The sequence below is a fragment of the Astatotilapia calliptera genome, chromosome 6, assembly GCF_900246225.1.
Source record: "Astatotilapia calliptera chromosome 6, fAstCal1.2, whole genome shotgun sequence".
NCBI classification, from domain to species: Eukaryota; Metazoa; Chordata; class Actinopteri; order Cichliformes; family Cichlidae; genus Astatotilapia; species Astatotilapia calliptera.
Window position 1 is genome coordinate 36917463 of NC_039307.1, and position 17433 is coordinate 36934895.

The window sequence follows — 17433 nt, forward strand, 5'->3', positions numbered from 1 at the left end:
TCTGCTGTACTGCGTTTCCCTGCCTGAGATTTAATTTAATTTAATTTAATCTCTTTGCCGCACTGCCCTCAAAAGCAAGATGAGAAAAGGTCTTTTTAAACTCACCCAGAATAGCATCATACGGACACATGGAAACTGGACAGAACGTGAGAAACACTTCAGCCTAAGCCAGTGCTCCTCCCCTGGTTCAGCACAGAACCAGCTCGGGGTGAGTTGCAGTTTGTCATTCCCAAATGTTGGGTAAGATCTCATCCTGCTTACCCCCAATAGATTTACATTGTTCAGTTAGATGTTGTAGAACCTGTTCATATTGTCCTAATTACACACCTTGCTTGGCAATTGCAGAGCGAACCGGGTCTGTTGGGTCCATGGCTTGACCAGTCTGTACTGTCACAGGGCAGCCCAGAGGCCTGCGCAACTAAAAGGACCCAAAAGCAGGCTCAGTAAACTCAGCGATCAAATCACACATGTTTTATTCAGTGAGAAGAACTCCAAGTGGAAGACACCCAAATCCACAATAACCCAGCATGACCTATCACAAATATTTGCACGACTGTACATAAGAATTGGGAAGTGGCGAGGAATAGACATAGAGAAGGCTTGAAACTTGAAAAAGGCACAGAAGACAAGTTTGTTAACAGTCATTTAACATGAAGTTAACTAGTTAAGTTAGTTAAGTTTTTTTTTTTAAAGCAGCTTGACTGCTTTGGTAGATGGGAGAGAAGTTTCAGCTTTGAGTGTGTTTGTGAATAAATTAATGTTACAAAATAAGAAACATCTTAACTGCTGCGCACAACAGCTCAGTAGTGGACCTATAGACCTGGCATCTGTTCTGAACCTGCTGTTATTGTTTTAACACCAACTCAGCTCCACCTCTGTGCTGAGGCTGCACAGTAACCTTTCGGGAGGTCACAGCAAGTTCTCTATGCTGCGGTCAGCTCCACACTTTGACTGTGTTCATAGTGGATGACAGCAGGCTCCTGCTGCATGCTGGATGGGGTCGGCATTGATCTGATGACCCAGAGTGCATACTGCTGACAGGCAGTGAGGGAGAGCAGCTGAGTCAGGGATAGACTGTATGGGCTCAACTGATGGGCTGAGCTGTGGATTTGCTAAAGGTTAATTTTTTTATACAGAGAAACACCAGTGCACACGTTCATTACCTTGTAGGAAATACAACAGAACTTTCCAAAGAAACATCTTTAGAGTAAAAAAAAATGCCTGTTTGCTAGAAATGTCCTCTTGCTTAGAGCACCTCTCAAATGATCACTTACATGAGGTGAGAATAGCTAATCAGAGATTTTGTCTTTTTTAATATGTTAGTCTGGGCTGGGAAATGAATGTCTCTGTATGATTTACAGCACAAAATGAATGCCAGTCCTGTAATGTAGTACACAAGCCACAGTTAAAAACAGTCACACGGCGCTTTATAACAAAAATGATGATCAATTTAGAATCCCAGTTAACTTGGTATATGTTATAAGCATATGTTAGGACTGTGGGAGGAAGCCAGAGCACCCACACAGACACAGTAAGAACATTAAAACTCCACAAAAAAAGGCCAGAGTCAGCAAGGAGATTCAAACCTTTCAATGCTGTAAGATTACTAAACTTCTGCACCGTCCTCTACTGTGATTTCACTGAACAAAAACCTTAAACCATAAAAAATCAGTTGCAACTATTGAGCATTTACATTTAAGTGCCTGATTAACAGAAAGTAAACAGATGATAAAACTGAAATTATGTTTCTTTCCGGAACACTTCTTTGTCATTGTTATTTCAAAGAGTGTTTTGAGGTCTATTAAGTGAATCACACAACATGTTGATGTGCTTTTACAAATCTGGTCTTTTCTCTGCTGTTGATTTCAAAAAAACTTTCAAAAACCTGTCACTTTTTATTATCTTTCACTTCAATCTCTTTGAACTAGGAGCTAAATGAGGAGCTATTTGTAGCTGATATAATGAGGAGTTTCAGAAATTTCAGACAACTTGTACAAGTATTCTAGCATTGCTATGGATAGAAATTTCCTACCCAACCTAGCACCACTGATTAAAAGTGGGCCGTGAGGTCAGTTTCATGGTCATTAATATGTTAGTGACCACTGACCATTGATCAGTGACCATTGATCAATGGCCATGGGCGCCATTGACAGAGAGGATGCAGTCACTGCATTGGGAGATGGTGAAAGATGTACCCTCTGCGATTCAGAGACGGTCTTTCCCTTTTCATATAAATGGCCTCAACCAGCATTCCTCCCTGTCAAGGATGTGTGCATCCTCGTCATTGACAGAGCAGTCACAGGGCTGTAAGTGAAAATTGACTGCAGATTCCTGGACTGATGAGTTAGATCTTCTATGGTCTGATGTGACGCCTTCATATTATTTATCAGAGTAATTTGTCGTTGTTTGAATCAAAAGACTCTTCAGAGTCCTCTGTCAGCTTAAGCAGAGTTTATTCGCATGACTGTGGCAGTGGTCAATGGAATTAGATAGTTAATGGATAAAGGCATTTCATGCATCTCATACTGGACTTTCGTATGGTCTTCACATTTTTGTATTTTCTGTTTAAACTTATTCTGTAACACAATAAGTTTTTAGCATTTCATGTCTTATAATATGGTATTTGAGCACATCTACAAGTGACTGAAGTGATTGCTGCGACACTGAAATTCTGTTTTGTGAATAATAAAGACAGGTTTGACAATATAACATCTACAATGTAACAGTAGGTTTTGTAGAGAAGTATAAGAACTTAATGTTTTTTCTCCTCTGTTTACAGCGCTGCTGTATGCCACCATTTTTGGTAACGTCACCACCATCTTCCAGCAGATGTATGCCAACACCAACAGGTACCATGAGATGCTCAACAGTGTGAGAGACTTCCTCAAGCTCTACCAGGTCCCTAAAGGCTTGAGTGAGCGTGTGATGGACTACATTGTGTCCACCTGGTCCATGTCAAGAGGCATTGATACTGACAAGGTAAGAATTCAGTCCAAATCATTGTGTTATTGGAAGTGAAACAGCTGGTTGTGGTTGTATTTTTATTTATTATGAATTTTTGCTTCTATACAGTTATAGCTACAGTTTTAGCAGTAGCATCACTGCCCAACCAAACTGAAACCAGAATTCTTAAATTTTTAAGTTAGTTTTGAAAAAATGGAACCATTCATTTCCAACACCAGGCCGGGGTCTTTCTGTGTGGAGTTTGCATGTTCTCCCCGTGTTTGCGTGGGTTCCCTCCGGGTACTCCGGCTTCCTCCCACCGTCCAAAGACATGCAGCTTGTGGGGATAGGTTAATTGGAAAATCCAAATTGTCACTAGGTGTGAATGTGCGAATGAATGTGAGTGCGAATGGTTGTCTGTCCCTGTGTGTTGGCCCTGCGACAGACTGGCGACCTGTCCAGGGTGTACCCTGCCTCTCGCCCTATGACAGCTGGGATAGGCTCCAGCGCCCCCCGCGACCCTGAAAAGGATAAGCGGAAGCGAATGGATGGATGGATGGATGGAACCATTCATACTCTTCTGCACAAATAAATCACAATATATTTCCATGAAGAGGCTGCTACGAAAACTGCAACCACTAAATACCTGCAAAGAGTAAGACAAGTCCTGAGCAGTCAGCTGAATGGAATGAACAAGATCTGGGCAATCGACACTTATGCCCCACTGGCCACCGGATACCTTGCTGGAATAATAATATGGCCAAAGGAGGACATAGAAGCCACTGACATCAAGACAACAAAGCTGATTACCATGCATGGAGGGTATAAACCCTAAATCGAGCATCTTGAGACTGTATGCTAAAGAGAAGGAAGGAGGCCAAGAACTAGTTAGTGTCTTTGTTGTCCAGGATAAAACAACAAAGATCCATGAATACATCAGGAAGGTGCCACAGCCAATCCTGTACTTAGTCAATACTTCAGGCAGTCATGACCAAAAGGTTTGGCAGTGGAACAATGTTTATTCCATGTGCAACTTCAGTTTTTATTGATATTAGTTTTTAAATGTTTTGATGATACAGTGAAAAACAATCTTAAGGATTTCATAAGTTTCAAAAGTTGCTGGTGAACTGCTGGTGAACAGTAAGTAGAATGTAGTTCATCAGCATGGAAATGAAGCATAAAAAGGGCAGCATCATTATGTCTGCATTAACTGTATTTCTGTTTTCACGTCAGCTTAGGAAATCCTGAATATAACTACTGATGACATTTTAGCAATGATCATTATTTATCTGGCTCTGTGTGACGTCACCTTGGTCTAACTCTGTTTGCAGGTGCTGCAGATTTGTCCAAAGGACATGCGAGCAGACATCTGTGTCCACCTCAACAGGAAGGTGTTTAAGGAACACCCGGCATTTCGCCTGGCCAGTGATGGCTGCCTGCGGGCTCTGGCCATGGAGTTTCAGACCATCCACAGTGCCCCTGGTGACCTTATCTATCATGCTGGAGAGAGCGTGGACAGCCTTTGCTTCGTCGTGTCAGGATCGCTGGAGGTCATCCAGGACGATGAGGTGGTGGCCATTTTAGGTGAGGGTCTTCAGTTAGAGAATAAGGCTAAGATTGTTAAAAAATGAAGCTTTAGTCTTTTTAAAAGACAGTGTGACAGTGGGAAGGAAAAACTTGCTTTTAAGCAGGAAGAAACCTGTAGCAGAACCCAGCTCATGAAGGGGCAGCCATCTGCCGCGACCATAGGGGATGAGAGTGGGGAAGACCGGACAAAAGACATGCTGTGGAAGAGAGGCAGCAATTAATGGTATCTAAGTAGCCTAGAGCTACTGCAGCATAACTAAGGGAGGATTCATGTTCACCTGATCTAGTCCTAACTTTATGATTTGTCAAAAATAGCTCTCCGTTTCTAGTTCTCATCCCCTACTCTTTCTGCAGTATTTTGGATCAACGGAAGGCTTTTAAAGGAGTCTTTAGGACAGCCTGATAATCAGGGGCGGAGCGTGGGGGTGGCTTACTGGGCTTAAGCCCGGGTTGTTTTGTCAGAAGCCCGGGGTCTTTTGGAGTGTAATTTTTTCATAGTTAGATGTCTGGCTGACAACTGTATAAAACAAAAAGTACACACAATATTCGAAGCACATAGTGCACACTGTGGGAATTTACGACTGTGCGTGAATCCCCCCTGATATTGGTATGATCCGAGCTCAGGCACTAAGTGACTGAGCGAGGGGGCGGGGCAGCTGCTGCCTGTGTCCGCTGTTGGAGAAACGGAGCCAGCCATACTAAGGAGAGCTTAAGTTTGACCAGTTACCAAAGAAAATCATTCATACCGTACAAATAATGTAAATATGACGGTGCATCACGAAAGATTGATATCAAACTGATCACTTGACCAATATTACGTTACTCGCTCTTCAAGTGAATCAACAAATGGCGAAATGAAAAGCCGAACAAATGCTATTTTTTTAGAGTCTTAGCTTACGTGTGTTTATTTCATATTTTCAGTTCTTACCCTCCCCGACTAAATCGGTTTCAGTTATGTACTGAAATATAAGAATGGACATTAGAGGGTTCTTTCAAAGAAAAAACTCAGGTAAATGTTATTTTATATATTATGCTTTGTATGTTGTTCAGTATATTTCTATGCAAAACAAGAGGGATTTCAGTACACAGCAGGATATTCACATTTGTAACCAGATATTTACACTTTAGGGAGAAAACACAAAATATTTTTACTGTACAACATCAATTTAGAGTAAACTTTTGTTTTAGATAAATATTGAAATATATTTTGAATTAGTTAAATGTCAGAATAAAGAGAGACAGAGCAGTCTATTTTTTATCACTTTGATCAAATTTAGGAGTACATATACATTAAGTTTATTGTTAATTAGTAAGAAACTCCAGACGATTCCATTCTGAGCTGAAGAAGCTTCTGATTGGTTAGTAGAGTCCATGTGAGTAAACTGGTGGCACAGCTGTGGATGCATATAAGGCAAAACACAGAGCCTGTTTTTTTGAAATGGGAAAATCAAGAGATGTCAACCAAAACACCAGGAAAAGAACTGTGGAGCTCCATAAGTGTGGCTCAGTTTGAATACAATTTGGTGCCATTTGCAATTAAGAAATACAGATAGTTTCTCTCTTTGCTCTTAAAGTTAACAAATATGTTTTTTATATTTATCAATCTAAAAAAATAAACATTTAGTCCGATTTGATGTTACAATTAAAAAGTGTTTGTGTTTTGATCTGAACAGTACATAAATATGTGGTTTCAACTGTATATTTGATGATTGTCAGCACAAAGAGGGAGAGAGAGGAACAGAGAGGGAGATGGAGAATGAGGACAGAACAGAGATGAACAAGAGCAGGTGAGACACACATGTTAGTCAAATGGTCATTTGCCAAAAGTATCACCGTATCATAGGTCCTCATGTATCTCGTACCTAGTGTTTCTTTTTAGGTTTGCTATTTTTCAAATTCTATATTTATTAAGTTATGCAGGCTTGTTCGCACAACAAGGATAAATAATTATATAAACTTTCCTCAATCTAAATATTGTACTTTGGTGGAATTAAAAAATAAGTGTAGTGCAGGTCTATGATGATTTTTAGTGCTACTATCATCTAGTTCTGATTCTGGTTCTGTCTTGGTTAAGTCCTCAGTAGTCCTGATTTTGAACTGTTGTAGTCCTGTTTTAATTCCGGATCAGTTCTGGGTCTGGTTGAATTGGGGTTTAGTCCCTGTGTCTTGATACAGCCCTGATTTTGTTCTGCCTTGCTGCTTAATTAAAAAACTAGTTTAAGATGTCCTGCACATGTGATATATATTTTTCCCTATATGAAGTCATTCTTTTTTGAACAAAACTCAAAACAGAGCCTATTAATCTTTCAGTCATTTCTAACCCCCCCCCCCCCCCCTCCCCCAAAAAAAAAAAAAAAAAAAAAAAACCACATGCATACTACCCTTTAGGGCTAAGCCCCGGGTGTTTCAAATGTCTGGCTCCGCCTCTGCTGATAATAATGAATTCCAGTAGTCAAGAAGTCTAACCTTGCCTGACCTCGTTTTTCAGGATCACCCTGAGAAAAGATGTTTCTAATTTAGAAACATTGTGTATATGAAAGAAAGGAATCCTACATGTTAATTTAATATGCAAATTGCAGGTCATATCCTGTTCAAAAATTCAAAGATATTTAGGAGTTTTAGTTTTATATGAATTTAGAAGCATTAGAGATCATCCAGGCCTTTGTGTCTTAAGGCAGTCCTATAGTTTAACTAATTGATGTGTATCATCTGGTTTGTGGCTAGATAAAGCTGGGTACCTGCATAGGAGTGAAAATGTATGCTATGCCTTTTATTGATATTGCGTAAGAGAACAATATATAATGGAAACAGAATTGATCCTAGCACAGATAGGAAAAAACTCCATTCCTCTTCAGATGATAAGTTAGCTGTTTTACCACTACTCTTTCACAATTTTTTTTAGATAAAAGGAAGGTTGGAAGTTGGCCTATAATTAGGCAAATGAGCTAATTATAGGCTAATTTGTGAGCTAATTATATTACACCTTCCCCATTGCTGAGTAACTAATTTGTACATTTCTTATAGCCCATTTGTTGAAACAAAAATGATTTATTGTCCATTGTACGCTCTCATAGTAGTGCTATTAACCCTCCACACTATGTGGACCAAATATAAATAACAGATCAATGGTGTCTTTCAAACGCTATTGCTTCTAGTTAGACACACACACTTGGCAGATTATTTGTTACTTTCTGCATGATGAGAACGAAGGCTGTCTAAAATTGATTAGTTCTGGTGGGTTGCCACGTGGCCAGCGGCTGAGTTGAATCAGTTCAGGTGGGCAGCCCCATGGCCAGCAGCTGAGATGAATCAGTTCAGTCGGGCAGCCCCATGGCCAACAGCAGCGCTAGAGCCAATCCAGAGGACGGCCCGCATAGAAAATGGCAGTGACACAGGGCAAGCTGTGAATGGAGGCTGTTGGGCAGCTTGGCAGGTGGCTGGCATGCAGGACCAGACGAGGTGGATCCTGCAGGCGATGGCGTGGGAGCTGCGGGTAGAGGAGCTGCAGGTGACGATGTGGGAGTCGCGGGTGGAGGAGCTACAGGCGATGGCATGGGAGCTGTGGGTGGTGGAGATGAAGCAGGACTAGCAGGTGCGGAAACGTCTGGCAGCAGAGACGAAGCAGGGACAAACTGAACTGAAATACACATGCGGAATTGACAACTACAATGACAAGACAAGGAACTGAGGGAAACTGAGGACTTAAATACACAGGCTAATGATGATGGTGATAAGAGAGTGTTGAGTACACAGCTGAACTTAATGTAACTAATCACAACAGGACGTGGAACTAGACATAATGCACATAGTCAGAAGGTTACCACACTAAGACAGGAAACACATGGACTATAAACAGTGAACATAAACAAACTGAAAACACTGGATCAACAACCCAGGAACCCTGAAACATACATTTTAGAGTCAAATGTTCATCTACCACTATTATTACTATTCATCTACCACTAGAATATAGAAAAAGGTCACACATCAGCTGTCCAAACCTTGTGATGTACTGCTGACCAAAAAGAGCACAAAGTTTCATTTCACATTTGCCCAAAAAACATCTTGATTAGTCTTTTGGGAAAATATTATTTGGACTGAGAAAATCTGTCTGTGTAATACACTATCACAACTCCTTTTTCCTTTCCGGCATGGCCACTACTGAAATAGGGAAGGCATGATTAGAAGATGCTCACCGGCTGCGAAAGCCAGTCTCCCCTGCCACCCACTGCACATGCTCCACCCAGGTCTCACTGTGGATGACAACATCATCTAGGTAGAAGCAGTATATGTAGCTTGTGGACACAGCATGCGGTCCATGAGGCGCTGGGGATCTGACACAAGCCAAACCGGAGAAGCATTGTAACAAAAAGTGAGCAGTGCCTAACCAGTCCAGGAGCTCGTCGACCCGTGGCATCAAACTCTGAGATCTCATTCACCTTGAGATATTCAACACAGAACCATATAGCCCCATCTTTCTTTACTCCAAAAACAATGGGGCTACACCACGTGCTGTGTGACTCTTCTATTACTCCCAGCTTTAGCATTTCAGCCAACTCCTTTTGAACCATTTGTCTCTTGTGCTCAGGTAACCTGTAAGGTTGTGAACGCAGGGTCACACCAGGCTGTGTTTCAAAGGGGCACTCCATGGGAATCATATGGCTGGGCAGAGGGGAACACATCTACAAACTCCTGTTGCAGTGTAGCAACATCTGCTCTCTGGACCTGTGTGAGATGGTCATCACAATGGAGGAAGATGGGAATGATCGAATTTGGCACCTCTGGCCCCAACTAATCTCTCTCCTTCAGACTCATCAGAGAAGCCTCTCAGCATCTCTCCATGTTTCTAGGAGATTGAGGTGATATACCTGTGTGGCTCCACCTCTGTTTCACCGCACCACCTCATAGTCTACCTCACCCATTTGCCACGTGACCACTAAAGGTCATAACCTCCCCAATGTGTGCAGCTTTGCTCTCAGGTCCAGCATGTATTGAATCGTATTCTTAGCCAGGCTTGTACCTTCCTCCCAGCTTTCTTTAATCAGGTCCAGCAACCCCACAGCTTTCTGCTGGACAGCAACTCTGGGAGAAAGGGAGAAAATCCTGTGGATGACTGGAGCACCTCCTACACTGTAAACAGGTCTTACCAGCAACCCAATTGCAATCATCCTCATGAATGAACTTCTGAATCATAGGCTTATTCAGAGATGACCTGAAAAAAGTGTGCCTATGCCACAATTTTTGGAGGGCTTTCAGATCTGGAAACACAGAGGGAATGAACAGAGAGTCAGCTGAGGAAGATGAAAACCAGGTAGGCCACGGGTCCAGATGGAATCAGCTCCAGACTATTGAGGGACTGTGCAGATCAACTTTATGAGGCTATCACATACATCTTTAACCTCAGTCTCTGTCTGGAGAGGGTCCCCATTCTGTGGAAGACCTCCTGCGTGGTGCCGGTCCCAAAGACAACGCACCCCAAGGAGCCGAACCACTTCAGACCCTTTGCACTGACTTCACACCTGATGAAGACCACGGAGAGGATCATACTACACCACCTTCGCCCATTAGTCGGGAGAGACCTAGACCCGCTGCAGTTTGCCTACCAGCCGAACATCATCTACCTGCTGCATTGGGCCTTCTCTCATCTGGAGAGCACCAGGTGCACTGTGAGAGTCATGTTTTTTCATTTCTCCCGTGCCTTCAACACAATCCAACCCTCAGTGCTAAGGGGGAAGCTGCAGTGGGTTAGACCCCAGTATGTGAGGCTGCAGGACTGTGTGTCTGAGGTGGTAGTCTGTAGCACCGGGCCCCCACAAGGAACAGTACTCGCCCCTTTCCTCTTCACCCTGCACGCTGCAGATTTCAGTTATAACACGGACACTTGCCATCTCCAGAAGTTCTCAAACGACACCGCCATTGTGGGTCAGGTGTCAAAGGGAAACAAACTGGAATACAGGAGGGGTCATCAATGACTTCGTCAGCTGCTGTGAACAGAACCAACTTTGCATCAATACCACAGATTGACTTCAGCAAGAAGACAACCCCTATTACACCAGTGAACATCCAGGGTTTCGGCATTGAAACGGTGGAGGAGTATAAATACCTGGTGGTTCACCTCAATAACAAACTGGACTGGTCCACGAACACAAATGCACTCTACAGAAAGGGTCTAAGTTGACTCCACCTGCAACGGTGGCTGAGATCCTTCGGGGTGAACAGAACACTTCTAAGGACGTTTTATGACACTGTGGTGGCGTCTGCCATCTTTTAGGCTGCGGTCTGCTGGAGTGGTGGAATGGCAGAGAGGGGCAGGGGGAAACTCAACAAATTGGTCAAGAGTGCCAGCTCTGTCCTGGACTGGCCGCTGAAGTCCATTGAGCAGGTTGGGGAGGAGAGGATGTTGTCTAAGCTAAGATCCATCATGGACAACACCTCACACTGAGCAGCTCGTTCAGCAGTGTACTTTTACACCCACAGTCTTGGAAGAAGTGCTACTGCAGGTCATTCTTACCAGCAGCTTTTAGACTCTATAACACAGGTTATCTTACTGATCAGCAGTGATGGGAATAATGGTGTTACAAGTAACGGTGTTACTAACGGCGTTACTTTTTTCAGTAACGAGTAATCTAACTAATTACTATTTCTATCGTTACAACGCCATTACAGTTACTAACAAGAAAATGTGGTGCAGTCGCATTACTATTTTTCAACAAACAGACGGCTGAAGCTTTGTTCAGCTTACCTCATCTTATATCAGTTGCACGGAAGTAGCTTACTATGTAAGTAATCTGGGCGCTATAGTTTTAAACAGCTGCTTGCACTCCCGTGGACGGCAATCACTTTCTGGCAAACGATCGCTTTTTGGCACAACACCTGAATATAAGGGGGCAAAACAACTGCATGAGTGCTGCTGTTTGACTGAGGAGGAATAAAGTAGTCATGGTAAGCCAATCACATGACCACTTTAAGATGTCAAAGCAACAAGGTGATATATACCAGTTTTTAAATTGTGTTGATAGGCCACGTAAAACCAGAGTCATGATAAACAATATATATGTGGTGTTTTTCCTTTCCTTTACTTCTTTAAAAAAGTTAGTAACTGATTTACAATATTCTCAAATTAATTAATTAATTAATTACTTGAAAAGTAACTATTGCGTAATGTTTAACCCTCTGGTGTCCAGGGTATAATTGGCCATTTTTAACTACTTTTGATTTTACCTCTACATTTTACCTTTAAAAACTATTTACTTTGCCTTGTTTGGTATCATTCTTTTCAGCACAACCTCACAGGTCTGAATTTACAGTCATGTTTTCATTTTGACATACTCTATTAACACAATTGATCTAAAAATCAGACAAAAAACATAAAATCCGAGTAGAAAAAGTTATATTTTTATTGTAACAACCACAAACATGTTTAATGAATCATATTTCATAACTTTAAATGCAATTATAAATTGTCAATTTTAAAATCCTATGCACAAGTTTTGCAAACAACAAAGTTATTTGCAGCTATTTACCTTTTACCCTTTTTCAAATAACCATTTCAAACTATTTACATAACAATCAGCTGTTCTGCATTCAATAAGATGCCACACAAATTATTTGTGCCACTCCAAAAAAAAATTTTTCTGTCCACTATAAAGGAGAACATCACAGCCTGATACCTGCAGGTCTGACAGCAGCAGGTGTATCACTCCTGTTTCTACCTGGAGACCGCAGTCGCCTCTAGGGATGGGTATCGTTTAGGTTTTATCCGATACCGGTGCCAAACCGGTATTTTTGAAACCGTGCCGGTGCTTAAACGGTGCTCGAACCGGTGCTTAAAGAATGGAGAACACAAAATTGGTCCAAAAACCTCTCATGTTCAGCTGTTGTTTTTTTTTTGTAAAAAGATAACAATGTTAGCCTTTTCTGCAGCTATGGGGCATATATGGTATCACTCTTGGCTGGAAGCAGTGCTTAAACAATGGAAAAAACACAAACTTTGTCCAAAAACCTCTCATGTTTAACTGTTTTCCACTTCTTCTTTGGTCATTTTAGCCTTTTTGGCCAGGGTGAAGGGAGTATCTGCCATCAAACAAGAAGACAGCCGCATGTAGCTATGATGATGTTTGCTAGTTCACCTTACATGCATTAATGTAATAACGTGGTTAGCCTACTCAACGTAAATTACACACGAACAACATTAAGCTACTCCCGCAGAGAAGAACGGCTGCTGCTGCATCATCATCCTCATCATTTCTGCTACACTGGCAGGGCTAGGGGCCAGGACTCTCCTCTTCGGGTTTTTGGGGATGTTGCTAACTCTGGGTCCGATAACAGGCACCACACCCGCAGTAGATGCGCTCGGTGTGAGGTCTCGCAGCAAGCTATCAAATACGGCGCATTTCTGGGCTTTTAAAAAAAACGCTATGCGTCGCCAGGTGTTTCATCGGATTCTTGGTGTTACTTCCTTTGACAGTATCACAGTATCAGCTTAAAGCACTTGTTGCTGCTGAGTTTGCATATTTTGCTGTGAAGTACAGCCAGACTTTTGACCGCTTCGCCTTGGGCATTTTTAATCTGTAGCTCTGCTCTAAAAGAACGTACGTACCTGGACCCGCCTACTATCCTCGGAAACGTAAAATGATTGGCTAGAAGTGTATCACAGCTCAGGAAAAAAAAGCACCGAAATAAAGCACCGAAATGTGCGCTGCTTTTCGGTCTGGTTACTACCGTTTATGTCGGTACCCATCCCTAGTCGCCTCATTGTTCTGACACACAACACAAAACTATCCACAACACTACACATTAACTACACACTCCAAACACGCTAAACGTCACAAATCTCTCACATTTCAAAACTCGCTCGCTCTCTTTTTCTGCTGTCTGTCTGTCTTTCTCTCTCTCTCTCTCTCTCTCGCCGTCACTCCTAAAACTTCCCCCTCTCCCTAAACAACCAAATGTCATGTTGCCATATCATTTTTGATTGGTCGACATTGTACATTTTTCCACCAACACGAACAGGCTGTTTTTTGTTTTGTTTTTTTATTTTTTGGTCATAAGCAGAGAGTGCTTGCTAGTGCTGTCCTTAAACAGTAAATGTGACGAAACTATTGAGGAAAAAACTCCGCGTATATATTGTTTACCTTGACTCTTGTGATTAAGCAGAGGATAAATAGGGGGTCCACAACACTCTTATGGACACTCCCAACAGGGCTTAAAAATCTGTGACTCTGTACCAATTGCTCTTAGAACTGAAGAAGCTTCTCAGGTGAGAGGTGAAACGCCTTCAAGAAACTTATAGAAGTCCAGATACTTTTCTTTCCAAGCTCCTTAGACTACAATGACCGGGATGACCGAGGACCTTCACAGACAGACCATAGAATTCTTTTTTTAGAGTTTTAGAATTCAGTAGAATTCACAAAGGAACTTACAGCTGTAGTTGTTATATTTACTGGGGAAATGAGTAAGGAGGACAAGGGAGGGATTTGAGGCAGGTTTCTAAGGTGTCAGGAATTGGCATCACCATATTAAAGTAGCTGCTACACAGAATGTGCACAAGTAATTTGTTAGTAAAGTAGCTGTAAAATTTGCATACTATAATTATAATAGTCTATTTATAGGTTATCAAAAGGCTTATCTGGGCATACAAGAGTTGTACCATGTATTTGTTGTGCCATCCCTTTTTTGCCATCATAAGGAGAATGAGTAAAGGAAAAAAGTTAGATGAATTGTCTTTTGGGCAACATCAGGGCTTCTCCTCCTGGGTATCTTGACTCTTGGCCCGTAAATCTGTGTTAAGAGATGAAGTTAGTTTGGTTTTCATGTTAATTCTGTGGTCTAATTTCCATATTCTGTTTGACTCCTGGCTCTGCCCCATGATCCACCCTATAACTGGCAGAAAAATAGAATCTTTGAGTCAATATAAGCTCAGCTCTCTATACAACCTGCCTCGCTCACAAACTCATGCATGCAACCTGGAGCACACCGGGAAACCAAATCACCAACCTTTCGGTTAGTAGGTGATCTGCTCTGCCACCTGAGCATCCCCTCATGCTATGGTGATCTGTGACCACTGCTATCCTGCTTTATATTTTGGGTTGCATGATGCTGAATCATCCACAAAGACCCTCAGAGTTAGCCAGTGGCACGTCCTATGGGTCAGCTCTGAATGCCCAGATTCCAGAAAAGGCTCCTATAAAATCATATGGGAGAAGCAATGACCTTTAACTGTGATATTTTTTAATAAATACAAAGTGATACCATAACCAACATGCAGCTAGTAAATACATGTTTTTTTTACAGGAATCAGTGACACAGAATATAATGTGGGAGCTAAAGGGTTGAGTCTGAATGGCCCACAAGCTCATGTGAACCTACAATGTCTTTTGACCGTCTGTTCTCTGTCATTCCCCCTGCTCCTACAGCAAAAGGGTAATTCAAACTAGGTGGAGTCTGTAGTTTTAAATCAGTAAAAGTTTTGTCTGGGTGTCATCAGTCCGCTGTAATCTGTCATGTCCAGTCAGTCCCCTCCCATGTATCATTGCTGATATTGGAGCATCTCATGACATCATGTCAAAAAATAAATAAATGAAATTCATTTATAAAATAAAATAAATTCCTTGTGATTTTGGAATGAGTTGGATCGCTGCAATCCTTTTTACCCACAAGTACATTCCATCTGATGTGTGATCCAAAGCCCATTTTAATTTGGAGAGGCGTACTTTGTGACTGTTGTCAGTGAGGTATTTTACAACACTTTAGTTTCAATCTTGCAGGCCGGCTTAAAAGGAGAACAGTATTAAATCATCAATGTATAAAAAAATTTAGACCCCCCTCCTAAGAGATGAAACTCTACATGTTTTCTTTAAGTGCACTGTTATCAGTGTAGGGAATAACGCGTTATTAAGTAACGCTTTACAGTAACTACGTTATTATTGTGGTAACGAGCACGGTAACTAGTTATTATGCCAAAATCAAGAATGTGTTAATCGTTACTGGGATTTAGATAGGGTTGTTATTTGTTACTTCGTGTGTTGCATTCGACTTACCTCGGAAATCAGAACACGGACCTGGGAATGATGTCACACTCGAGTAAATGGCATTCTGGTTAGCCTCGTCAGAGAAGTCGGGATTCCAATATGGCAATGCCCTTGAAAATGGTTGTTTTGCTAGCCCGCTACAAAAAGAAATTACTACTAAACACATATGCAGCTATAGCTGGACTCGGTGGGCAGATGGAGATTTTTCGTTTCGTTTCGTTTTTTTTCGTAACGGTATAAACAATGAAAGGTGGTGGATTGGCCAGATGCTGGCAGATGTGTAAAAAATAACTCAACTGTTTGGTGGTGACATGGCGGAGCTTCCACAGATTCAGTTACATTAGCAAGTGGTGGAGGCCAGCAGGTGGATGAGAGAAAGGTGAGACAGGAGAAGGAGAGACCTGGGGCGGCCAGCGGTAAAAGGTATCAGGGGAACTGAACTTCAGGTAAGAAGTTATGACCTGGGTCAGATATAAACCAAGTTTAGGTGTAGTTTATTTTTGTTGTGCTAACTTTTTACAGTATTGTAACCCTGGTAAGATTTACAGCAATCAGAAGTACAGGGTTCTTTGAATGCATCGTAGTCCTTGTCTGATAGTTTAATTTCCGGGCTTGCCCTGAAGGCACCATCTGCGGCTCAGTGCACGTGAAGGTGTGGTGTAGAGGAAAAAGGACGGCAAGGAAAAACTCCATGCTGCCGCGGAGCACGGTTTTTTCCAGTTGAAAGAGAGGAAAGAGGTTTAATTAACATTTGTGAGAGAGCTGTCGTTAGCGGTGAACCACAGACGGGTACCTACCTGAAAGGAGCCGGAGTATTTCTTCGAACTTTTTTGAACTATTCTGACTGGTTTTTTTTTGAGGTACAGTTCCATGGGTGCCAAGTGAGGAGCTGGTATCGTGGGTCTAAGACACTGTTGCTGCTGTGGAGGCCTTCTCTGTGTCAGGACGCCGACACGTTGATGCCTGCCGTACCAGGAGGGCGGTAGGGAAAAAACAAAAGGAAGCCCACCTGAGAGATACCTTATCATTTTCTTTGCTACTTTTTCTCCGCCTGAGATTCAGGTCGTTTTCAGTTCTTAACCCAGGACAGTGGGTAACTGAATAAACTGACACCATAAGGAACTGGACACTCACGTGCTATTTTCTTTTCTTTTTCCTTTTCTTTGGGGTGTTGAAATATTGTGTTTCTTGTCTTACATCTATTTTGATTGTTTCAATTATTTTTGTGATGCATTTGAGATGGTTACTGCATTTGAAGATATCCCTACATTGAGGATGAGCAAAGGGAACTGATCCAAAAGGAAATATATAAAGCAAACTTTGTTTCATAAACCTGTGGTCGTGCGTGTTATGTGGGTTGGAAGTCTCATTGCTCTTACAGAGTTGCTACCGCCAATCTCCTTCCCAAACCTAGATTCGGATATTGTAGACATTGCACTTGGGCGAGCAGTATAGATCATCTCTTTATAGATAGAGGGACACACGTCCAGGTTACAGTATGTTACAATAACTCGTACTGTGTACTAGCTAGAATGACGGAGTTTCTATACAGCTGGGCGGGTGCTATGATGTTACTGATAGTGAACTTTATTTTATTCATAAGGTTAGTTAGTAGAGTTGCCAACCGTCCCATAAAAAACGGAATAACCCGGTATTCAGAGAAAATATTACGCCTTTCGTATTGAGCTGAAAAGGAACGTGATTTGCCCCGTACGCTAGAATGAAAACAAGACACAAAGCTGGAGTTATCCTGTACGCTGTACAGCTGCTTCTTCTTCTCTCATTCTGTCCCCTCCCTCTCCTGTTGCTACTTCAATCATGAAACTGATCAAGAATCAGGTGATCGGCTTTTCTGTCACAAGTCCAGTCTCTC

General features: G+C 42.0%; 1 protein-coding gene across 4 annotated transcripts in view; it reads left to right on the forward strand.

Annotated features, from left to right (window-relative positions):
• The window catches only part of kcnh1b (potassium voltage-gated channel, subfamily H (eag-related), member 1b), a 102961-nt gene that overhangs the window by 43287 nt on the left and 42241 nt on the right, over nt 1-17433 (forward strand). For 3 of the 4 annotated variants that reach the window (XM_026172009.1, XM_026172012.1, XM_026172010.1), the window contains exons 8-9: nt 2780-2979; nt 4275-4527. In XM_026172009.1, coding sequence (XP_026027794.1) covers nt 2780-2979; nt 4275-4527 — 453 coding nt within the window. Of the gene's footprint in view, nt 1-2779; nt 2980-4274; nt 4528-5451; nt 5479-17433 lie in introns of those variants that run through there. The other variant, XM_026172013.1, reaches the window with a different exon arrangement.